The sequence below is a fragment of the Oncorhynchus masou genome, chromosome 27, assembly GCF_036934945.1.
Source record: "Oncorhynchus masou masou isolate Uvic2021 chromosome 27, UVic_Omas_1.1, whole genome shotgun sequence".
Taxonomy (NCBI): Eukaryota; Metazoa; Chordata; class Actinopteri; order Salmoniformes; family Salmonidae; genus Oncorhynchus; species Oncorhynchus masou.
This window is the reverse complement of record NC_088238.1, coordinates 16,296,112-16,317,940: the sequence shown is the minus strand read 5'-3', so window position 1 is coordinate 16,317,940 and position 21,829 is coordinate 16,296,112. Positions and strand designations below refer to the sequence as shown.

Below are 21,829 nucleotides of genomic sequence, written 5' to 3'. Positions count from 1 at the left end.
GTTGCCCTCTTTGGACACAGGGAGTACCACCTCCCTACCTCTTTACCATCTCTCTCTGTCTCCTACAACCAGGCTGCTGTGGTCAGAGAGGTCGTAATTTTTTTTTTGTTGTTGAATTTTTACACCTTTTTCTCCCCAATTTCGTGGTATCCAATTGTTAGTAGCTACTATCTTGTCTCATCGCTACAACTCACGTACGGGCTCGGGAGAGACGATGGTTGAAAGTCATGCGTCCTCCGATACACAACCCAACCAAGCCGCACTGCTTCTGAACACAGCGCGCATCCAACTCGGAAGCCAGCCGCACCAATGTGTAGGAGGAAACACTGTGCACCTGGCAACCTTTGTTAGCATGCACTGCGCCCGGCCCGCCACAGGAGTCGCTGGTGCACGATGAGACAAGGATATCCCTACCGGCCAAACCCTCCCTAACCCGGACGACGCTAGGCGAATTGTGCGTCGCCCCACGGACCTCCCGGTCACGGCCGGTTACGACAGAGCCTGGGCGCGAACCCAGAGTCTCTGGTGGTACAGCTGGCGCTGCAGTACAGCGCCCTTAACCACTGCGCCACCCGGGAGGCCGGTCGTAAATTCTTAGGGAAGATCCTGCCTCATGGCCAGACAGTATAGAGAGAGTGAGTTTTCATAGAGAGAACAAATTAATTTCTTCTTCCTCACAGAACTGGAGAACCAAACGACATTTATGTTCTGGAGAAGGTATAAAAGATCGGTGAAGAATCCAGCTACGAACTGGTCCGTTTGGTACAATTTTGTGAAACTCATGGGAGACAATTCGGCACCAAGGTTTGAGTAGAGACCTGAGAATAAGCTAAGGTTTGAGTAGATGGCTGAATCTTTTATCCAAACTCTTAGACTATCGATACCGACAGAATAACAACGAGTCTTTGATATTAATTACTAGTCTGCAGCTAGGAATTCGGTATCATTGAACGCGAAGACCGACAACTGCCGAAACATCTATTCTATAAAGACATGAATGAATGTCACTTTGAACTATTCATTCTAACCACGACAGAGAGAGAGAGAGAGAGAGAGAGAGAGAGAGAGAGAGAGAGAGAGAGAGAGAGAGAGAGAGAGAGAGAGAGAGAGAGAGAGAGGGCGGACAGACTCTCCAACAGAAACTAACTTTTCAACAGAGATCCCGACGACACACTGAGCATAAATATAAATATTGATTGCAATTGTTCCCGAATGAGTGAGCGTTCATGTGCAAAGGATTAGCATTTCAATTGTTATAATATTCAACTTTGTAGTGTCTCCTCAGCTGACCCCCCACTCCCCTTTGTCTAACAAACGCCATGCCAATTTATCCCACTAGGGCACATTCTCCTATCATTTCCTTGTAACCATATCTACTGTTTATTATGCATTTCTGTGAATTACTTAGTTAGTAAATAAATTATTTTAAGACAATTGATGTATGGATGGCTCATAGTGAAGACTGGGTTTGTGCAGATAACCAACACTTTACGACGTTTGGAATGAGACTAACGTGAGGTAAATACTATTTCATTAATTTGAAGACTAATTGATCAGATATTAAAATATCTGAAAGTTATATTAGGAAAATTATAACTTTGTAATCTGAATATTTTCCATGGTGCCACGACTTCCTAGTTAATTACAGTTACATGATTAATCTGTTTAATCGCGTAATAATAATTACAGAGAGTTATTTGATAAATACGTTTTAATGATGCCAAAGACACGACAACACACACACGCCCATGTCACACACACACAGACTCACCCCACCCTCAATATCAAAGTTAACATTGAGTGTTCCCTTCCCCATCTGTAAAGAGTATAAAACTTCTCCCTGAGATGTGTGTATGATTGACAGGCCAGCTCCAATGGTTTAGGCTGACAGGTGAGGAGTGACAGGTGAACAGCTGGCCAGACACTGATGTGGGCATGCCAAAAGCACTACAGCCCAGCCCTCCTCTCCTCTAGAACCCACCATCCCTCCTGCTCTGTAACGACCCATGCCCACCCCACCTTCCCCCTGCGTGGGCTGTCATTCAGGATCCAGCCCCCACGGCCACCATGCCCTGCCCTCCTCCACTAGCCTTCCTGGCAGAGGGCTGCCGACAGCAGGGGACGGTGACCGCGCGGAGCCCTGGAAGCTCTCGAGGCCAGGGTGTGATGGGCTGAGAGAGGAGGCTGGCTGACAGGTAGCACGCTGTTAGGGAGCGGGGCTGGGCAGGAGAGGGCCGAGAGGGAAGGGGGAGGGGAGATGGAGACAGCGGCTGGTTCCCTGGTTGACCGGGATGCTATGGAGGGGTGAGGGAATAAGAGAGGAGGGGGGTTGAACAGGGTCCAGGCTTGCTCACACCGCCGGCAGCTGGTCCCAGAGGGGAGGGTGGAAGCGGACAGGGAACACGGCTAGATCGTGCTGACGAGGAGGAATCACTTTGATAAAGGACACCAGCATCCGTCAGAGAGGGTGAGGGAAGGGTCTGGAGGCCCGCTGGCACAGCCATATGGTGGCTCTCACACTGGAGCCCATGTCTGTGTGTCTTTGAAAAGCTGAAGCTCAATTATGTCTGTGGTTTAAATATGAGACAGGAGAGAGGGGGTAGGGGAGAGTTAAAAATACACCACCTGCTGTCATCATGTTTGAAGAAAAAGAAGTGCTCAAATATTGTGTGTAGCATAACTGGCACCATACTGGGGGGATAACCTTTTAGAGAAGCCATGACGTCATGGAAGAATGTAGACACCAGGAAGGGACATCACGGTGAAAACAGAAAACAACTGATTCACAGGAAAAGACTTGTGGCCTAGTCGGTAGGCCATATTAAATCAACCACAAGACCAACCACTAACCACAGTACTGATGAGCTTAGAGAGCTGCGTCTATACAACCGGATGGGCATATTCATATATGAGCATAACGCATGGTAAAATATTATCTTTAAAATCAAATTATTCAACAAACACACACGCAATGTAATTATTCATGTAACATCTCCATATATCACACACATGAAAAGTGTTAGAAATGGAATAATTCAAGAGGCAGGTGGAGGAGTTAGGACCTACCAGACAGAGGTCTCTGATTGGCAGGTTGTCCAGACCACTGATACAGGAGATCTTGTTGTGTGCCAGGCTGAGGTGTGTGAGGCTGGCACAATGCAGCAGACCACCGATCTCACTGAAACAGTTGTCTATCCAGAAGGGGCGTTAAGAATGGTATACAATGAGGAAGTAGTCTAGAGAAGAACTCCACATGTATGTGTGTCTGCGTAAATACTTTTTGAAGGATACAGTCCAGATTCAGTTTACTCAGAGACGAGTAGGCTGACAGATGTGTCATCACTGACATCTGGTTGTGGGAGAAGTTAACCTCCTGCGGAATACAACAAACATGAATAATGAATCAAGTGGACCAATCTTTAAATGCTTTTTGCAATGAAGAAATATGAAAATAAACAACCAAATGCATGTATAATATGATACATTCTACTAGTACTGTATAACTCACTAATAAACAATACGAAGAAGTCAACCCTGGTAAGTTCCTTGTCATTCCAGGGTAGGTAATACTTAGTAAGCATATGGAAGGACACTACAGTATAAATGGTCTATGATGATTGGAACCCATCTTCTGGGACTACAGGCTACAAGAAACCCCAAGCCACAAATCAAGCGTTGTCTTATCCTGTCTGCTGAAGGTCCCACCTTGAGGTTCTTGGGTGGCTGGAATCCAAAGAAGTCGGTGAGTTGGTTGTGGGAGGCATCCAGGATGATGAGATACGGCATGTGGCTTACACAGGATAAATCTACCAGTCAACATGCATTAGGAGAGTCGGGCGAGCAGAGGGGGAGACATGGCAACACCTGACACACAACTGTTATTATTCAAACCAGAAGCCTAGAAGTTACAAGGGCACAAATGAGAAATTAACCATTGTTTAACTAATTAGGCTAATCAAGCTACATTTTCTATATCAGTAATTAGAATCATAACAAGGCGTACAGTGCCTTTGTTAATATGAGACACACACACACACCTTGTATTTTGTTGTAAGGAAGTTCAAGCTTTTGAAGGTGGACGTAATTGCAAAGGATGGATACATTATTCAGATTTCGACCCTGGATGGAGACATATTCCGAAATTGAATTCCACATGACATAGAAAACAAAACAAGTTAAGAAATGCAACACAAATGGAAAGTAAACAGATGTGTTAGATACTCTTCCGTGTAAAGTCTGTATAGTCAAATGGAAAGTAAACAGATGTGTTAGATACTCTTCCTGTTAGATACTCTTCCATGTAAAGTCTGTATAGTCAAATGGAAAGTAAACAGATGTGTTAGATACTCTTCCTGTTAGATACTCTTCCATGTAAAGTCTGTATAGTCAAATGGAAAGTAAACAGATGTGTTAGATACTCTTCCTGTTAGATACTCTTCCGTGTAAAGTCTGTATAGTCAAATGGAAAGTAAACAGATGTGTTAGATACTCTTCCGTGTAAAGTCTGTATAGTCAAATGGAAAGTAAACAGATGTGTTAGATACTCTTCCTGTTAGATACTCTGGGGCACGGCAATCTGGGAGCGAGGGCAGAGTGTATTAACCAGTTGTGTAAAGTCTGTATAGTCAAATGGAAAGTAAACAGATGTTAGATACTCTTCCGTGTAAAGTCTGTATAGTCAAATGGAAAGTAAACAGATGTGTTAGATACTCTTCCTGTTAGATACTCTTCCGTGTAAAGTCTGTATAGTCAAATGGAAAGTAAACAGATGTGTTAGATGTAAAGTCTGTATAGTCAAATGGAAAGTAAACAGATGTGTTAGATACTCTTCCTGTTAGATAATGTAAAGTCTGTATAGTCAAATGGAAAGTAAACAGATGTGTTAGATACTCTTCCATGTAAAGTCTGTATAGTCAAATGGAAAGTAAACAGATGTGTTAGATACTCTTCCGTGTAAAGTCTGTATAGTCAAATGGAAAGTAAACAGATGTGTTAGATACTCTTCCGTGTAAAGTCTGTATAGTCAAATGGAAAGTAAACAGATGTTAGATACTCTTCCATGTAAAGTCTGTATAGTCAAATGGAAAGTAAACAGATGTGTTAGATACTCTTCCTGTTAGATACTCTTCCGTGTAAAGTCTGTATAGTCAAATGGAAAGTAAACAGATGTGTTAGATACTCTTCCATGTAAAGTCTGTATAGTCAAATGGAAAGTAAACAGATGTGTTAGATACTCTTCCTGTTAGATACTCTTCCGTGTAAAGTCTGTATAGTCAAATGGAAAGTAAACAGATGTTAGATACTCTTCCTGTTAGATACTCTTCCGTGTAAAGTCTGTATAGTCAAATGGAAAGTAAACAGACGTGTTAGATACTCTTCCGTGTAAAGTCTGTATAGTCAAATGGAAAGTAAACAGATGTGTTAGATACTCTTCCTGTTAGATACTCTTCCGTGTAAAGTCTGTATAGTCAAATGGAAAGTAAACAGATGTGTTAGATACTCTTCCGTGTAAAGTCTGTATAGTCAAATGGAAAGTAAACAGATGTGTTAGATACTCTTCCTGTTAGATACTCTTCCGTGTAAAGTCTGTATAGTCAAATGGAAAGTAAACAGATGTTAGATACTCTTCCATGTAAAGTCTGTATAGTCAAATGGAAAGTAAACAGATGTGTTAGATACTCTTCCGTGTAAAGTCTGTTAGATACTCTTCCGTGTAAAGTCTGTATAGTCAAATGGAAAGTAAACAGACGTGTTAGATACTCTTCCTGTTAGATACTCTTCCGTGTAAAGTCTGTATAGTCAAATGGAAATGTTAGATACTCTTCCGTGTAAAGTCTGTATAGTCAAATGGAAAGTAAACAGATGTGTTAGATACTCTTCCTGTTAGATACTCTTCCGTGTAAAGTCTGTATAGTCAAATGGAAAGTAAACAGATGTGTTAGATACTCTTCCTGTTAGATACTCTTCCGTGTAAAGTCTGTATAGTCAAATGGAAAGTAAACAGATGTGTTAGATACTCTTCCATGTAAAGTCTGTATAGTCAAATGGAAAGTAAACAGATGTTAGATACTCTTCCGTGTAAAGTCTGTATAGTCAAATGGAAAGTAAACAGATGTGTTAGATACTCTTCCGTGTAAAGTCTGTATAGTCAAATGGAAAGTAAACAGACGTGTTAGATACTCTTCCGTGTAAAGTCTGTATAGTCAAATGGAAAGTAAACAGATGTGTTAGATACTCTTCCTGTTAGATACTCTTCCGTGTAAAGTCTGTATAGTCAAATGGAAAGTAAACAGATGTGTTAGATACTCTTCCTGTTAGATACTCTTCCTGTTAGATACTCTTCCTGTTAGATACTCTTCCGTGTAAAGTCTGATGGCAAACAGTTACTCCTGTAAAGCATATGATCAGCGATTGATGGGGTTAAACTATCAACCTGAAGTGTGTGTGTTGTGTGTGTTCTTACAGGCGCAGAGAGGAACTGGTAGACATGCTCGAGTCCAGTGGCAGAGTGTCCCAGGTTGGATAAACAGCTGGAAACTTCCTCTTCAGTCAACACACCATCGTGTTTCTGTATGAGACATAGCTACATCAAAACAGGTTGCAGTACACAATAGAACAAGTCATGCACTGTCAATGCATTGTTTTTATGCACCAAACTTCTGTTATTATGAAACTCCGAGTAGAAAGAGAGAAGTTGCTTGCATCCTGACAGTAATTAACAGAAACTGGGTGTCACTCACCAAGCCTCATGGCCCATCTGACTAAAGCAGTTAGCATCTTTATTAATTTAGCTGTTATTCCAAGCTTCCTCCCTTACCTCCATTGTCTTCTCCTCCTTCTCTTCCTCAGAGGTTGAAAACGTGTCTGCACACGGCTGATGAACCGCAGCAGGAAATGGTTGCGCATCAGTGGTCTCCTGTGTCACTGACTCATGAGGGTAGCAAGTGGGTGACCCAGAGGAATACTGGGGCGATGTTTGCTTCCCGATATCTTGCAAATTGGAAATGGTCGAAGTAGAAGACATTTTGGATGAAATTGTTTGGCATGAGAATACTTTGAGGATATTTTTACTTACTAATTAGCCTAGGTAGGCAGCTATTTTGAAAGTTGGCTCAGCTGGAGCAGATAGCGTTCTCTGTTGCTTAGTAACGAAGACGAAGCGTCAATAGGTGAATTGAACTGTGGGAGATGTCGTTTTTGATTCATTTACTTCCCAACAGTTCATAAAACCTTTCAAACCCTGGTTCCCAGGTTCCACCGTCTGGAAAAAGTAATATATTCATGCATTTTCATTTTAGTGTGCCGAGACAAATATTAGCCATTAAATCTTCTAATAACTTTACACTAATAACCATGTTGAAACCTCAATCATGCTCAACAAAATGCAGAAAAAAGCTTGACATACTAGATTTCAAGTAGTGTGCTTTGTGCTTCAGACATCTTTCAACAGGTCTTGATCATTCTATAGAAAAGCCTTCTTCTGACGTCCCATCAGATTTGGCAGCTGAGCTCAATTCCTGACAGTGTATATTTTGGATCAGTCTATGTAAAATGACATCATCGGACAAAGTCAATTTGTGTCAATGTGAAAAGACTTTGAATTATACGGTGCAACAGCGCATAGACAGACCATGTTGTTTGGGTAGTGTTTCGTTCTGTATGGCATTCGTCAATTCCTCTGTGTCAATGGAAGAAACTAGTCCCTTGACCACACAAGGTAGGAAACTGGCTCTTTTCATTGTACAAAAACACACAAACTGCTTATATACACAGGGGAATTTTGAGGTTTTATTTCAGCAAGATCAGTGTACACAAGGGCAAGTCATCTTTCTTTAATTGAGTGAAGGTTGATATTCAAGGCGTTGGTCTGAAGGAGACGTTTAACAGACAATGGAGAAAGGATCAAATCCATCCTTAAATCACACCGGGACTCATTAACTCATTCTTATCAGAACTTAGCAAAACTCAGACATGAAACCACTCTCATATTACACATATAGATGTGCAAAGCCACATGTCTTAGTAAACAAACAAATAAAGCAAAGCGTAAAAAAAAGAAGTGAAATATATTTGTAGATCTTTACAATGAGTTGCCCCATTATTTAAAATGTGGGTATAGGGGTCCGATATACCAGATCATTTAAATCCAGATGGAGTGTTCCCTTGTTCCCAAATCAGCAGGAAAAAACTCCTCCGTTGTGCAGAGTACTGCAAGCCATAGACCTCCATAGTGTGTGTGTGTGTAATATAGTACGTGTTTATTGTGTGTGTGTGTACATCTTGAGTGTGCTGAGTAAAACAAATGCTGTTCCTATGGCACGAGGCAATCCCTCCGGCAACCACAAGGCTCATATTGATCCCAGCCTGCATGTCATTATGATGGATGGTTCCGCTGGTTTCTGGTGAGCAGCACTGCCACAACTCTCCCCTGTTCTCTTTCCTCCCTCCCCCGCTCTTGTTAAGTACTTTTCTCTGAGTTAATTAACTAAATATACTGAGGGGATGCAGGGGAAGGAATGATTTGTGACTCCTTGCAAGTGTATTCACTTTAGAATAGTTCTAGCAGAAGTTTTAACAGTTGTAGTGGTAGGAAGGGGAGTAGTGATTTGCAATTACATCCCTATTAAGTTCAAGACCTTGAGTGTTGGGACAAAATACACACTTAAATTGTACTGGATACATTGGCCCTCATCCCATTGCACACATGTACACCTCAACGCTGCAGCAGTCAATGCATTTCAGGACAGTGGCAAATCCTTTCATCAGAATCGGCTGTAGCTACATTATATCCAATCTACATTACTCTAAAAGTGAGAGAAAAATAGAGTGAACCACAGCTGAGGTGGGGAACCAATTCCTTTCTTTGTCCTTGGGGAAGAAGAATGGCCACAAAATGGCCACAAGCAGGGGGAGAGAAGTGATAATCTAGACAGTCTAATCTGGCATCTGGTATTGCAGACACAGTCAGCGGGCCCACGAGGGAGAGCTGGAGGTAGAGCTGTAATTGAGAGCAGCAGTTAGATGTAATGAGACAATGAGATGAGAAAGGCCCCAAAGCCAGACTCTCAGAAAATTCCCCCATTCTCCACAGGTGAGACTAGGGCCGACCACATATGGGATGATTGAAGGGAGTCATTTTTTAAGTTGGAGAGTGTGTGTGTGTGTGTGTGTGTGTGTGTGTGTGTGATTTCTTGAGGAACTGGCTACATTCTTGCCAGTGAATAAACAGATGAGTTACAACAACAGATACATATTGGTAACTAAGTTCAACCCTTAAATCAGTAACTAATTAATGTACAGCCTACCAGCATTATCTCAACCCCCAAAACATATTACATGGTTATTTACGGTCTGCCATGGGATCTAATGAAGACTCAGTTAGGACTTTTACAAACCCAGTTCAACACCAGTCCCTGTGGAGGTGCTGACCAGTCCCTCAGATGGTTAGCTGACACTGCTAGGTCAGCTCTCAAATACTAGCTTTAATCTAAAACCCTTTATCCAGACAGGAGGTTGAGAAACACCGGACAGTAATACAAACAGACCATTGCCAATGACAGCCTCCCAATGTCCCCCCTCTCAAACAGTAGTGATCTTCTTGTCCTTGGTGGCCTGCTTGAAGGCTGCCTGCTCGCAGATGATCTCCTTGAGGCGCTGCAGCCGGACGTTCTGCGTGCTCAGGTCTCCCACGCCCGTCTGGCTCCTCTGCAGCAGGCTGAGGGCATGGATGTACTCCAGCTCGGTGTAGCGAACGCCCTGGTCCACCACCAGGTTGAGCAGCTCATCTGCAGCGTTGTACAGCATCTCATAGTACTGCCTAAACAGGGGAGGAGATGACTTCATTGTTCAATGCCCATGAGAATGTTCTGTGTTATCCCAATCCCTCTAAAAGACAGAGGTTAGAGAGGTCAGAGCAAAGGGGAGGGGTGGAGAGGGAAGGGGGAGAGGAGATGGTGGGTAGGGGGTTACAGGGAGGAAGGAAGGAGATGGGGGACAGGAGAGGTCAGAGGTCAGTAACCAGTAGTAGAGATGAGTAGAGAAAAAGGAAGGAATCAACACTATGATGTTGATCTGGTACTATTGTACCATCCTGCCTCACATAACACTATGTTGTTGATCTGGTACTATTGTACCATACTGCCTCACATAACACTATGTTGTTGATCTGGTACTATTGTACCATAATGCCTCACATAACACTATGTTGTTGATCTAGTACTACTGTACCATACTGCCTCACATAACACTATGATGTTGTTGATCTAGTACTACTGTACCATACTGCCTCACATAACACTATGATGTTGTTGATCTAGTACTACTGTACCATAACTGCCTCACATAACACTATGATGTTGATCTAGTACTACTGTACCATAATGCCTCACATAACACTATGATGTTGATCTAGTACTACTGTACCATAATGCCTCACATAACACTATGATGTTGATCTAGTACTACTGTACCATACTGCCTCACATAACACTATGATGTTATCTAGTACTGTACCATACTGCCTCACATAACACTATGATGTTGTTGATCTAGTACTACTGTACCATAATGCCTCACATAACACTATGATGTTGATCTAGTACTACTGTACCATCCTGCCTCACATAACACTATGATGTTGATCTAGTACTACTGTACCATAATGCCTCACATAACACTATGATGTTGTTGATCTAGTACTACTGTACCATACTGCCTCACATGTTGATCTAGTACTACTGTACCATACTGCCTCACATAACACTATGATGTTGATCTAGTACTACTGTACCATACTGCCTCACATAACACTATGATGTTGATCTAGTACTACTGTACCATACTGCCTCACATAACACTATGTTGTTGATGTACTACTGTACCATTGCCTCACATAACACTATGATGTTGTTGGTACTACTGTACCATACTGCCTCACATAACACTATGATGTTGTTGATCAGTACTACACCATATGATGTTGTTGATCTAGTACTACTGTACCATACTGCCTCACATAACACTATGATGTTGTTGATCTAGTACTACTGTACCATACTGCCTCACATAACACTATGATGTTGTTGATCTAGTACTACTGTACCATACTGCCTCACATAACACTATGATGTTGTTGATCTAGTACTACTGTACCATACTGCCTCACATAACACTATGATGTTGATCTGATCTGTACTACTGTACCATACTGCCTCACATAACACTATGATGTTGTTGATCTAGTACTACTGTACCATACTGCCTCACATAACACTATGATGTTGTTGATCTAGTACTACTGTACCATCCTGCCTCACATAACACTATGATGTTGATCTGTACTATCTGCCTCACATAACACTATGATGTTGATCTAGTACTACTGTACCATAATGCCTCACATAACACTATGATGTTGTTGATCTAGTACTACTGTACCATACTGCCTCACATAACACTATGATGTTGATCTAGTACTACTGTACCATACTGCCTCACATAACACTATGATGTTGATCTAGTACTACTGTACCATAATGCCTCACATAACACTATGATGTTGTTGATCTAGTACTACTGTACCATACTGCCTCACATAACACTATGATGTTGTTGATCTAGTACTACTGTACCATAATGCCTCACATAACACTATGATGTTGATCTAGTACTACTGTACCATAATGCCTCACATAACACTATGATGTTGATCTAGTACTACTGTACCATACTGCCTCACATAACACTATGATGTTGATCTAGTACTACTGTACCATACTGCCTCACATAACACTATGTTGTTGATCTAGTACTACTGTACCATAACACTATGATGTTGTTGATCTAGTACTACTGTACCATACTGCCTCACATAACACTATGATGTTGATCTAGTACTACTGTACCATACTGCCTCACATAACACTATGATGTTGTTGATCTAGTACTACTGTACCATCCTGCCTCATAACACTATGATGTTGATCTAGTACTACTGTACCATACTGCCTCACATAACACTATGATGTTGATCTAGTACTACTGTACCATACTGCCTCACATAACACTATGATGTTGTTAGTACTACTGTACCATACTGCCTCACATAACACTATGATGTTGTTGATCTAGTACTACTGTACCATATGCCTCACATAACACTATGATGTTGTTGATCTAGTACTACTGTACCATCCTGCCTCACATAACACTATGATGTTGTATCTAGTACTACTGTACCATAATGCCTCACATAACACTATGATGTTGATCTAGTACTACTGTACCATCCTGCCTCACATAACACTATGATGTTGTTGATCATAGTACTACTGTACCATAATGCCTCACATAACACTATGATGTTGTTGATCTGGTACTACTGTACCATATCTGCCTCACATAACACTATGATGTTGTTGATCTAGTACTACTGTACCATAATGCCTCACATAACACTATGATGTTGTTGATCTAGTACTACTGTACCATACTGCCTCACATAACACATAACACTGTATGATAACACTATGATGTTGATCTAGTACTACTGTACCATACTGCCTCACATAACACTATGATGTTGTTGATCTAGTACTACTGTACCATATGCCTCACATAACACTATGATGTTGATCTAGTACTACTGTACCATAATGCCTCACATAACACTATGATGTTGTTGATCTAGTACTACTGTACCATAATGCCTCACATAACACTATGATGTTGTTGAGTACTACTGTACCATAATGCCTCACATAACACTATGATGTTGTTGATCTAGTACTACTGTACCATAATGCCTCACATAACACTATGATGTTGTTGATCTAGTACTACTGTACCATAATGCCTCACATAACACTATGATGTTGTTGATCTAGTACTACTGTACCATCCTGAAACACATAACACTATGTTGTTGATCTAGTACTACTGTACCATACTGCCTCACATAACACTATGATGTTGTTGATCTGGTACTACTGTACCATAATGCCTCACATAACACTATGATGTTGTTGATCTAGTACTACTGTACCATACTGCCTCACATAACACTATGATGTTGTTGATCTAGTACTACTGTACCATACTGCCTCACATAACACTATGATGTTGTTGATCTAGTACTACTGTACCATAATGCCTCACATAACACTATGATGTTGTTGATCTAGTACTACTGTACCATATGCCTACATAACACTATGATGTTGTTGATCCATACTGCCTCACATAACACTATGATGTTGTTGATCTAGTATACTGTACCATAATGCCTCACATAACACTATGATGTTGTTGATCTAGTACTACTGTACCATACTGCCTCACATAACACTATGATGTTGCCTCACATAACACTGAGTACTACTGTACCATACTGCCTCATAACATAACACTATGATGTTGTTGATCTAGTACTACTGTGATCTGGTACTACTGTACCATGCCTCCATAACACTATGAACACTGAAACACATAACACTATGATTGTTGATCTAGTACTACTGTACCATACTGCCTCACATAACACTATGATGTTGTTGATCTAGTACTACTGTACCATACTGCCTCACATAACACTATGTTGTTGTTGATCTGGTACAAGGCCTACCTTCAAACTCAGTTCCTCTTTGCTTGACATCATGGGAAGATCAAATTAAATCAGCCAAGACCTCAGACAAAAATTGCAGACCTCCATAAGTCTGGTTCATCCTTGCGAACAATTTCCAAAAGCCTGAAGGTACCACGTTCATCTGTACAAACAATAGTACGCAAGTATAAACACCATGGGACCACGCAGCCTCCATACTGCTCAGGAATGAGACGCATTTTGTCTCCTAGAGATGAATGTACTTTGGTGCAAAAAGTGCAAATCAATCCCAGAACAACAGCAAAGGACCTTGTGAAGATGCTGGAGAAAACAGGTACAAAAGTATCTATATCCACAGTAAAACGAGTCCTATATCGACATAACCTGAAAGGCCGCCCAGCAAGGAAGAAGCCATTGCTCCAAAACCGCCATAAAAAAAGCCAGACTACGGTTTGAAACTGCACATGGGAACAAAAATCGTACTTTTTGGAGAAATGTCCTCTGGTCTGATGAAACAAATAAACTGTTTGGCCATAATGACCATCGTTATGTTTGGAGGAAAAAGGGGGATGCTTGCAAGCTGAAGAACAACATCCCAACTGTGAAGCACGGGGGTGGCATCATGTTGTGGGTGTCTAGAGGGAGGGACTGGTGCACTTCACAAAATAGATGGCATCATGAGGATGGAATGTTATGTGGATATATTGAAGCAACATCTCAATACATCAGTCAGGAAGTTAAAGCTTGGTCGCAAATGAGTCTTCCAAATGGACAATGACCTTAACCATACTTCCAAAGTTGTGGCAAAATGGATTAAGGACAACAAAGTCAAGGTATTGGAGTGGCCATCAAAAATCCCTGACCTTAATCCCATAGAAAATGTGTGGGCAGAACTGAAGAAGTGTGTGCGAGCAACAAGGCCTACAAACCTGACTCAGTTACACCAGCTCTGTTAGGAGGAATGGGCCAAAATTCACCCAACTTATTGCGGGAAGCTTGTGGAAGTCTTCCTGAAACAGTTTGAACCAAGTTAAACATTTTAAAGAGAATGCTACCAAATACTAATTGAGTGTATGTAAACTTCTGACCCACTGGGAATGTTTTGAAAGAAATAAAATCTGAAATAAATCACTCTCTACTATTATTGACATTTCACATTCTAAAAAAAAGAGGTGATCCTAACTGACCTAAAACAGGGAATTGTTACTAGGATTAAATGTCAGGAATTGTGAAAAGGTGAGTTCAAATGTATTTGGCTAAGGTGTATGTAAACTTCTGACTTCAACTGTATATTGATGGTGGTTTAATCCATATGTATAGTATATTGATGATGGTTTAATCCAATTTTATATTAATGGTGGTTTAATCCAATTTTATATTGAAGATGGTTTAATCCAATTTTATATTGATGGTGGTTTAATCTATATGTATATTGATGATGGTTTAATCCAATTTTATATTGATGGTGGTTTAATCCAATTTTATATTGATGGTGGTTTAAACCATGTGTATATTGATGGTGGTTTAAACCATATGTATATTGATGGTGGTTTAAACCATATGTATATTGATGGTGGTTTAAACCATATGTATATTGATGGTGGTTTAATCCATATGTATATTGATGGTGGTTTAATCCATATGTATATTGATGGTGGTTTAAACCATATGTATATTGATGGTGGTTTAATCCATATGTATAGTGATGGTGGTTTAAACCATAATGATAGGGAGAACACAGAGTTTACAGTAGCATCGGTAGCCTGTCCTACAAAGCAGACAGATTAAACATACAGTGCCTTGCGAATGTATTCGGCCCCCTTGAATTTTGCAACCTTTTGCCACATTTCAGGCTTCAAACATAAAGATATAAAACTGTATTTTTTTGTGAAGAATCAACAACAAGTGGGACACAATCATGAAGTGGAACGACATTTATTGGATATTTCAAACTTTTTTAACAAATCAAAAACTGAAAAATTGGGCGTGCAAAATTATTCAGCCCCCTTAAGTTAATACTTGGTCAAACATAAAGCGCCACTTCATTGCTGAGATTACAGCTGTAAGATTCGCTTGGGGTATGTCTCTATCAGTTTTGCACATCGAGAGACTGAAATTTTTTCCCATTCCTCCTTGCAAAACAGCTCAAGCTCAGTGAGGTTGGATGGAGAGCATTTGTGAACAGCAGTTTTCAGTTCTTTCCACAGATTCTCGATTGGTTTCAGGTCTGGACTTTGACTTGGCCATTCTAACACCTGGATATGTTTATTTTTGAACCATTCCATTGTAGATTTTGCTTTATGTTTTGGATCATTGTCTTGTTGGAAGACAAATCTCCGTCCCAGTCTCAGGTCTTTTGCAGACTCCATCAGGTTTTCTTCCAGAATGGTCCTGTATTTGGCTCCATCCATCTTCCCATCAATTTTAACCATCTTCCCTGTCTCTGCTGAAGAAAAGCAGGCCCAAACCATGATGCTGCCACCACCATGTTTGACAGTGGAGATGGTGTGTTCAGGGTGATGAGCTGTGTTGCTTTTACGCCAAACATAACGTTTTGCATTGTTGCCAAAAAGTTCAATTTTGGTTTCATCTGACCAGAGCACCTTCTTCCACATGTTTGGTGTGTCTCCCAGGTGGCTTGTGGCAAACTTTAAACAACACTTTTTATGGATATCTTTAAGAAATGGCTTTCTTCTTGCCACTCTTCCATAAAGGCCAGATTTGTGCAATATACGACTGATTGTTGTCCTATGGACAGAGTCTCCCACCTCAGCTGTAGATCTCTGCAGTTCATCCAGAGTGATCATGGGCCTCTTGGCTGCATCTCTGATCAGTCTTCTCCTTGTATGAGCTGAAAGTTTAGAGGGACGGCCAGGTCTTGGTAGATTTGCAGTGGTCTGATACTCCTTCCATTTCAATATTATCGCTTGCACAGTGCTCCTTGGGATGTTTAAAGCTTGGGAAATATTTTTGTATCCAAATCCAGCTTTAAACTTCTTCACAACAGTATCTCGGACCTGCCTGGTATGTTCCTTGTTCTTCATGATGCTCTCTGCGCTTTTAACGGACCTCTGAGACTATCACAGTGCAGGTGCATTTATACGGAGACTTGATTACACACAGGTGGATTGTATTTATCATCATTAGTCATTAAGGTCAACATTGGATCATTCAGAGATCCTCACTGAACTTCTGGAGAGAGTTTGCTGCACTGAAAGTAAAGGGGCTGAATAATTTTGCACGCCCAATTTTTCAGTTTTTGATTTGTTAAAAAAGTTTGAAATATCCAATAAATGTCGTTCCACTTCATGATTATGTCCCACTTGTTGTTGATTCTTCACAAAAAAATACAGTTTTATATCTTTATGTTTGAAGCCTGAAATGTGGCAAAAGGTCGCAAAGTTCAAGGGGGCCGAATACTTTCGCAAGGCACTGTATATGTAAATATAGAAGATATATGAATGCATTAGGGAATAGCATAGAGCAGGGCTGACTATGTCTCTGCTCTGGGGCTAAACAGGCCAATACCTCAGAGACTGTGTGGGCAGCAGCAGCACAGACACAAAGACAGACAGATAGCATCGCTATACGCCACTGGCTAGTAGAAAAATCCCATTCACTTAGATTACACTCCCACAATGGTGTTTTGGATGGGTATGAGAGGTGCCCACCAAAGGACACACACGCACACACACACGCACACACACACAACCTGGGGGCATCAGGAAGCTCAATCTCTTCACCCATCTCCTCCTTTAACTCAGCTCTTTGTTCCCAGAGAAAGAGAGTGATTTACAGTGGCGTCCATCAAAGCAGCAGGGAGAGGAAGGCTAAGCTGAGGGAAAGTCTTCCATTGTGTCCAGGAGAAGAAATCTCAAGGAAGTCACAAGCACACAGGTGCAAATCTCGTGTGTGTGTGTGTGTGTGTACCTGAATAGGAATAACTATTATCTTGATGTATTATTTCTAAGCTTCTCCCATTACTAAACCTAATGGTTATTTTCCTATGTAGGAATTACTGAACAATTTTGCAGCTTTTTGTGTCAAGCTATTTCTGCTGTTGTAATATTGCAAGAACAGAGAGAGAGAGAGAGAGAGAGAGAGAGAGAGAGAGAGAGAGAGAGAGAGAGAGAGAGAGAGAGAGAGAGAGAGAGAGAGAGAGAGAGAGACAGAGAGAGAGAGAGAGAGAGAGAGAGAGAGAGAGAGAGAGAGAGAGACAGAGAGAGAGAGAGAGAGACAGAGACAGAGAGAGAGAGAGAGAGAGAGAGAGAGAGAGAGAGAGAGAGAGAGAGAGAGAGAGAGAAAGAGAGATAACAAATATGGAGAGGGAGATTTGGTCCAGTAAGAACAGACTTTCACAGCTGTGTGTGGGGATTCATTTATTTAATATTTCTCTCTTTCTCTGACAAGTAATGCCCTTGGTTTGTGAACTATTTGCATACTCACTCTCTTCTCCTCTCTCCCTCCCTCCCTCTCCCTCCAAGGCCCTGTTCGTTTTTCAATGCTCACCCTCAATGAGCTCGTCAATATTGATGAGGGGTCATACCGGTTCCTTTGCTCGCCACAGGCAGAGACACAGAGAAACCCCTGATGGGCAGAACAGTGTTCTTATCACTTCTCAAATATGCACCACATGTCTCCACTGTATATCTGTGTGTGTGTCCACTGTGTGTGTGTGTGTCTACTGTGTGTGTGTGTGTCTACTGTGTGTGTGTGTGTCTACTGTGTGTGTGTGTGTCTACTGTGCGTGTGTGTGTGTGTCTACTGTGCGTGTGTGTGTGTGTGTGTGTCTACTGTGCGTGTGTGTGTGTGTCTACTGTGCGTGTGTGTGTGTGTCTGTGTGTGTGTGTGTGTGTGTGTGTGTGTGTGTGTGTGTGTGTGTACGTGTGTCCACTGTGTGTGTCTACTTGTGTGTGTGTGTTCCACTGTGTGTGTGTGTGTGTGTGTGTGTGTCTACTGTGTGTGTGTTATTCACATCCAAAACACCACTCCCATTCCCCAGATAATGCATGCGATTAGCTGCACACAGGAGGACATAGTCCACATGGTTATGTGAACTGAAAAGAAATGTGTTTGTTTTTAGAAGGGAAAGCTTTGAAGAGAACAGTTACCAACCCACACACACCGTTCTCAAAGAGACGGAGAAAAGCAGGGATAAAACACCTGGGGAAAAAGAGTGATAATTGACAACTTTACTTTGTATAAATGTTGGTATATTTGTGTTCTCACATCTGGACAAGGCTGTTCCAGTTTGGGCCGTTTGCAAACCAGTTTATAAGGCTATAGTGTATAATGTTCTCTAAGGCCCTATCTTTGGTTGCCTCCCTGTGTCCTGAATATGAAAGTCTAATATACTGTGTGACTGAGCAAACTGACTGATCTACAAGTGATTGTGAGGAGTTATTAAGCATGCAAGGTGATTTGTAGATCAGTCAGTCAGCAGTTGCCGACTGCAATGCAGTCAATCTGGAACATAACCACAGTTTGCAGGTATACCGTGTTTCTGTCTATTATAGGGCACTTGGCACTACATTTCAAGCCTTTGGGTTTGGATTTTGGGGTATCTATCTACAAACTGATTGGCAATGTCTGATTCTCCATGTTGCCCCACAATACTGTCCTCTCTTTGGCCTGTTCTACTGGGCCTCATCCCTCTGTCTTCATGTTGACTGGACACCTGGCTATCTGGACCCTGCCGAGCTGTTGTATCAGGGAGAAGGTTGGAAGTGCTGGGTGGAGTGAGTGAGTGAGTGAGTGAGTGAGTGAGTGAGTGAGTGAGTGAGTGAGTGAGTGAGTGAGTGAGTGAGTGAGTGGTGGTGAGTGAGAGAGAGAGAGAGAGAGAGAGAGAGAGAGAGAGAGAGAGAGAGAGAGAGAGAGAGGAGAGAGAGAGAGAGAGAGATTGTTCTGTTGGTGTGTGAGACAACTCATTGCCCCCCCTCCCCCCGGATGCCAAAAACTCCTCCAACCAACCACGTCAATACCCAGGTGCTTGGAAAGTCATTTGCCCAACAGCAGCTGTTAATCAGATTAAAGTCTCTGTGCTCTTACACCTTCCCCCCCCCGCCCTTTATTCACCCATTAGGGAGAGATAATGAAGGAAACCAGCATTCGGGAGCATCCCTCCCTCCCTCCCTCCCTCCCCCTCCCCCACCCTCCCTCCCACCCATCCTCCCTCCCTCCTCCCTCCCTCCCACTCCCTCCCTCCCTCCCTCCCACCCAGAGAAAACCCTCCCTCCTACCCTCCCACCCCATCCCTCCCTCCCTCCCCTCCTCCCTCTCCCTCCCTCCCACCCCCTCCCTCCCACCCCCTCCCTCCCTCCCCCACCTACCCACTCCTCCCTCCCTCTCCCACCCACCTACCCTCCCACTCCCTCCCTCCCACCCACTCCCCCCTCCCTCCCTCCCATCCCACCACCTGCAAGAGAACTCACTCACTCACTAACTCTGTGTGTGCCATTACATTTTAATTAGCCCACATCTCCTTCGTGCGCAGCCCCTCGTATACAAAGAGTATTAAGCAAATGTATGGTGCATGTGGCAGAGGACGGGGCCAAGATCTATGTATGTCACTGGTGAGAGAGAAAGATACAGAGAAAGAGAAGGGAGAACGTGGGAGAGAGAGGAGAGAAAACAAGAATCAGCCCAATTCATTTCCTCTCATTTCCAGTGTGTACAATATTAAAGTGGAGGAAGGTTGCCTCTGTCAGCGTGTTGAGAGGACATTAGTTAGGAGGATAGGGTGGAGGAGAGGATGGAGAGGGATGGAGGAGGGTGGAGGAGAGGATGGAGGAGAGGGTGGAGGGAGGGGAGAGGATGGAGGAGAGGATGGAGGAGAGGGTGGAGAGGATGGAGGGTGGAGGAGAGGGTGGAGGGAGGGTGGAGGAGAGGATGGAGGAGAGGGTGGAGGAGGAGGGTGGAGGAGAGGGTGGAGGAGAGAGGGGTGGAGGAGAGGGTGGGAGGATGGAGGAGAGGAGGGTGGAGGAAGGGAGGAGATTCTCTCAGGATGATTCTCTCCATCAAGTGGGACGCACGCTTGTCGCCGCGGTAACAAATGCCAGGGCTCCTGACGCAAATGAGAGCTCCGTCAAGTTTTCCCACCCCTCTTGCTCCCTCTGTCCTCTTGTGACTAGAGAAGCTCTATGCAGAGACACTGCAGCTTCATCAGCAATAACCAGTGGAGTCATTATGAGAGAGAGAGAGTGAGAAAGAAAGAGAGAAAGAAAGAGAGACACAGAGAGACACAGACACAGACAGACAGGAAGACTCATGTTCAAAGAGAGTGGATAGTTAGCTCAAAGACGACAAGTCATCTTCTACTTTGTAAACAGGTAGCACAAGTTAACACCACGTAAGCTCAAGATGGGAAAGTCCCTAACCCTAAACTTAGCCCAGAAAAAGCAGCTACTGCAGTGCAACTAAGGACAGATAAGTAGTCACATCAACTGTACAAATAGAGGAACCAGACGGAACGAACACCGCTTCGCCCCTGCTATTGACAGACAGGTAAGGAGGGAGAGAAAGACTGAGACACAAGCGCTAAACACAAACAGTTTATCATAGCCGTCAGCTGTAGTTATTAAAGCTGGGGTGAGTCGACTCTGCCCCAGCCCTGTCACCTTGACAAAACGGTTAAACTGACTTTTACCACAGGCTCCCTCTGCTGAGCTGTTCACCAGACACCTCCGCGTTTCCACTCAACCCCGTGACATCTGCTCCGTCCATGTCTGTCAGACAATAATGGACGAGCTCTGAAGGCTAATGATTCACTTGCTTATCATGGAAGCTGTGTTAGCATGTAATGCTAGGAGGATAACAAGACAGGCTAGAGACAGGGGTCACAGGGTATCTCACTGGGGGTGTGATTGGATGTCAGAGAGAGGGTAAACCAACTGTCACTCTTATGATTAGATGTTACACACACAGAGGTTTCTAGACACAACCCCCTCAAACAAACAGACGTTTTTCACACAATACACACCCCTCCCGAGTAGTCCATCTAGAAGACAATATACTAACCAACCCTGTCCCTCTCTCCATCTCCTAAAGTTAAGACAAAATACTAACCAACCCTGTCCCTCTCCATCTCCTAAAGGTAAGACCCTCCATCTCCCTCCTAAAGGTAAGACAACATACTAACCAACCCTGTCCCTCTCTCCATCTCCTAAAGGTAAGACAATATACTAACCAACCCTGTCCCTCTCTCCCTCCCTCCGTCTCCTAAAGGTAAGA

At 42.7% G+C, this 21,829-nt stretch overlaps 1 protein-coding gene and 1 pseudogene across 1 annotated transcript in view; both read right to left on the bottom strand.

The window, feature by feature from the left end:
• lrguk (leucine-rich repeats and guanylate kinase domain containing) overlaps positions 1 to 7,123 on the bottom strand; it is a 36,830-nt gene extending 29,707 nt beyond the window's left edge. The window contains exons 1-6 of the mRNA XM_064939344.1: positions 6,818 to 7,123; positions 6,464 to 6,568; positions 4,038 to 4,119; positions 3,706 to 3,806; positions 3,292 to 3,373; positions 3,067 to 3,191 (exon numbers count right to left, since the gene is read on the bottom strand). Of these exons, the coding sequence (XP_064795416.1) occupies positions 3,067 to 3,191; positions 3,292 to 3,373; positions 3,706 to 3,806; positions 4,038 to 4,119; positions 6,464 to 6,568; positions 6,818 to 7,024 (702 nt within the window). The 5' untranslated portion in view covers positions 7,025 to 7,123. The remainder of the gene's footprint in view (positions 1 to 3,066; positions 3,192 to 3,291; positions 3,374 to 3,705; positions 3,807 to 4,037; positions 4,120 to 6,463; positions 6,569 to 6,817) is intronic.
• A 638-nt stretch (positions 7,124 to 7,761) lies between these two features.
• The window catches only part of LOC135516597 (exocyst complex component 4-like), a 67,650-nt pseudogene continuing 53,582 nt past the window's right edge, over positions 7,762 to 21,829 (bottom strand).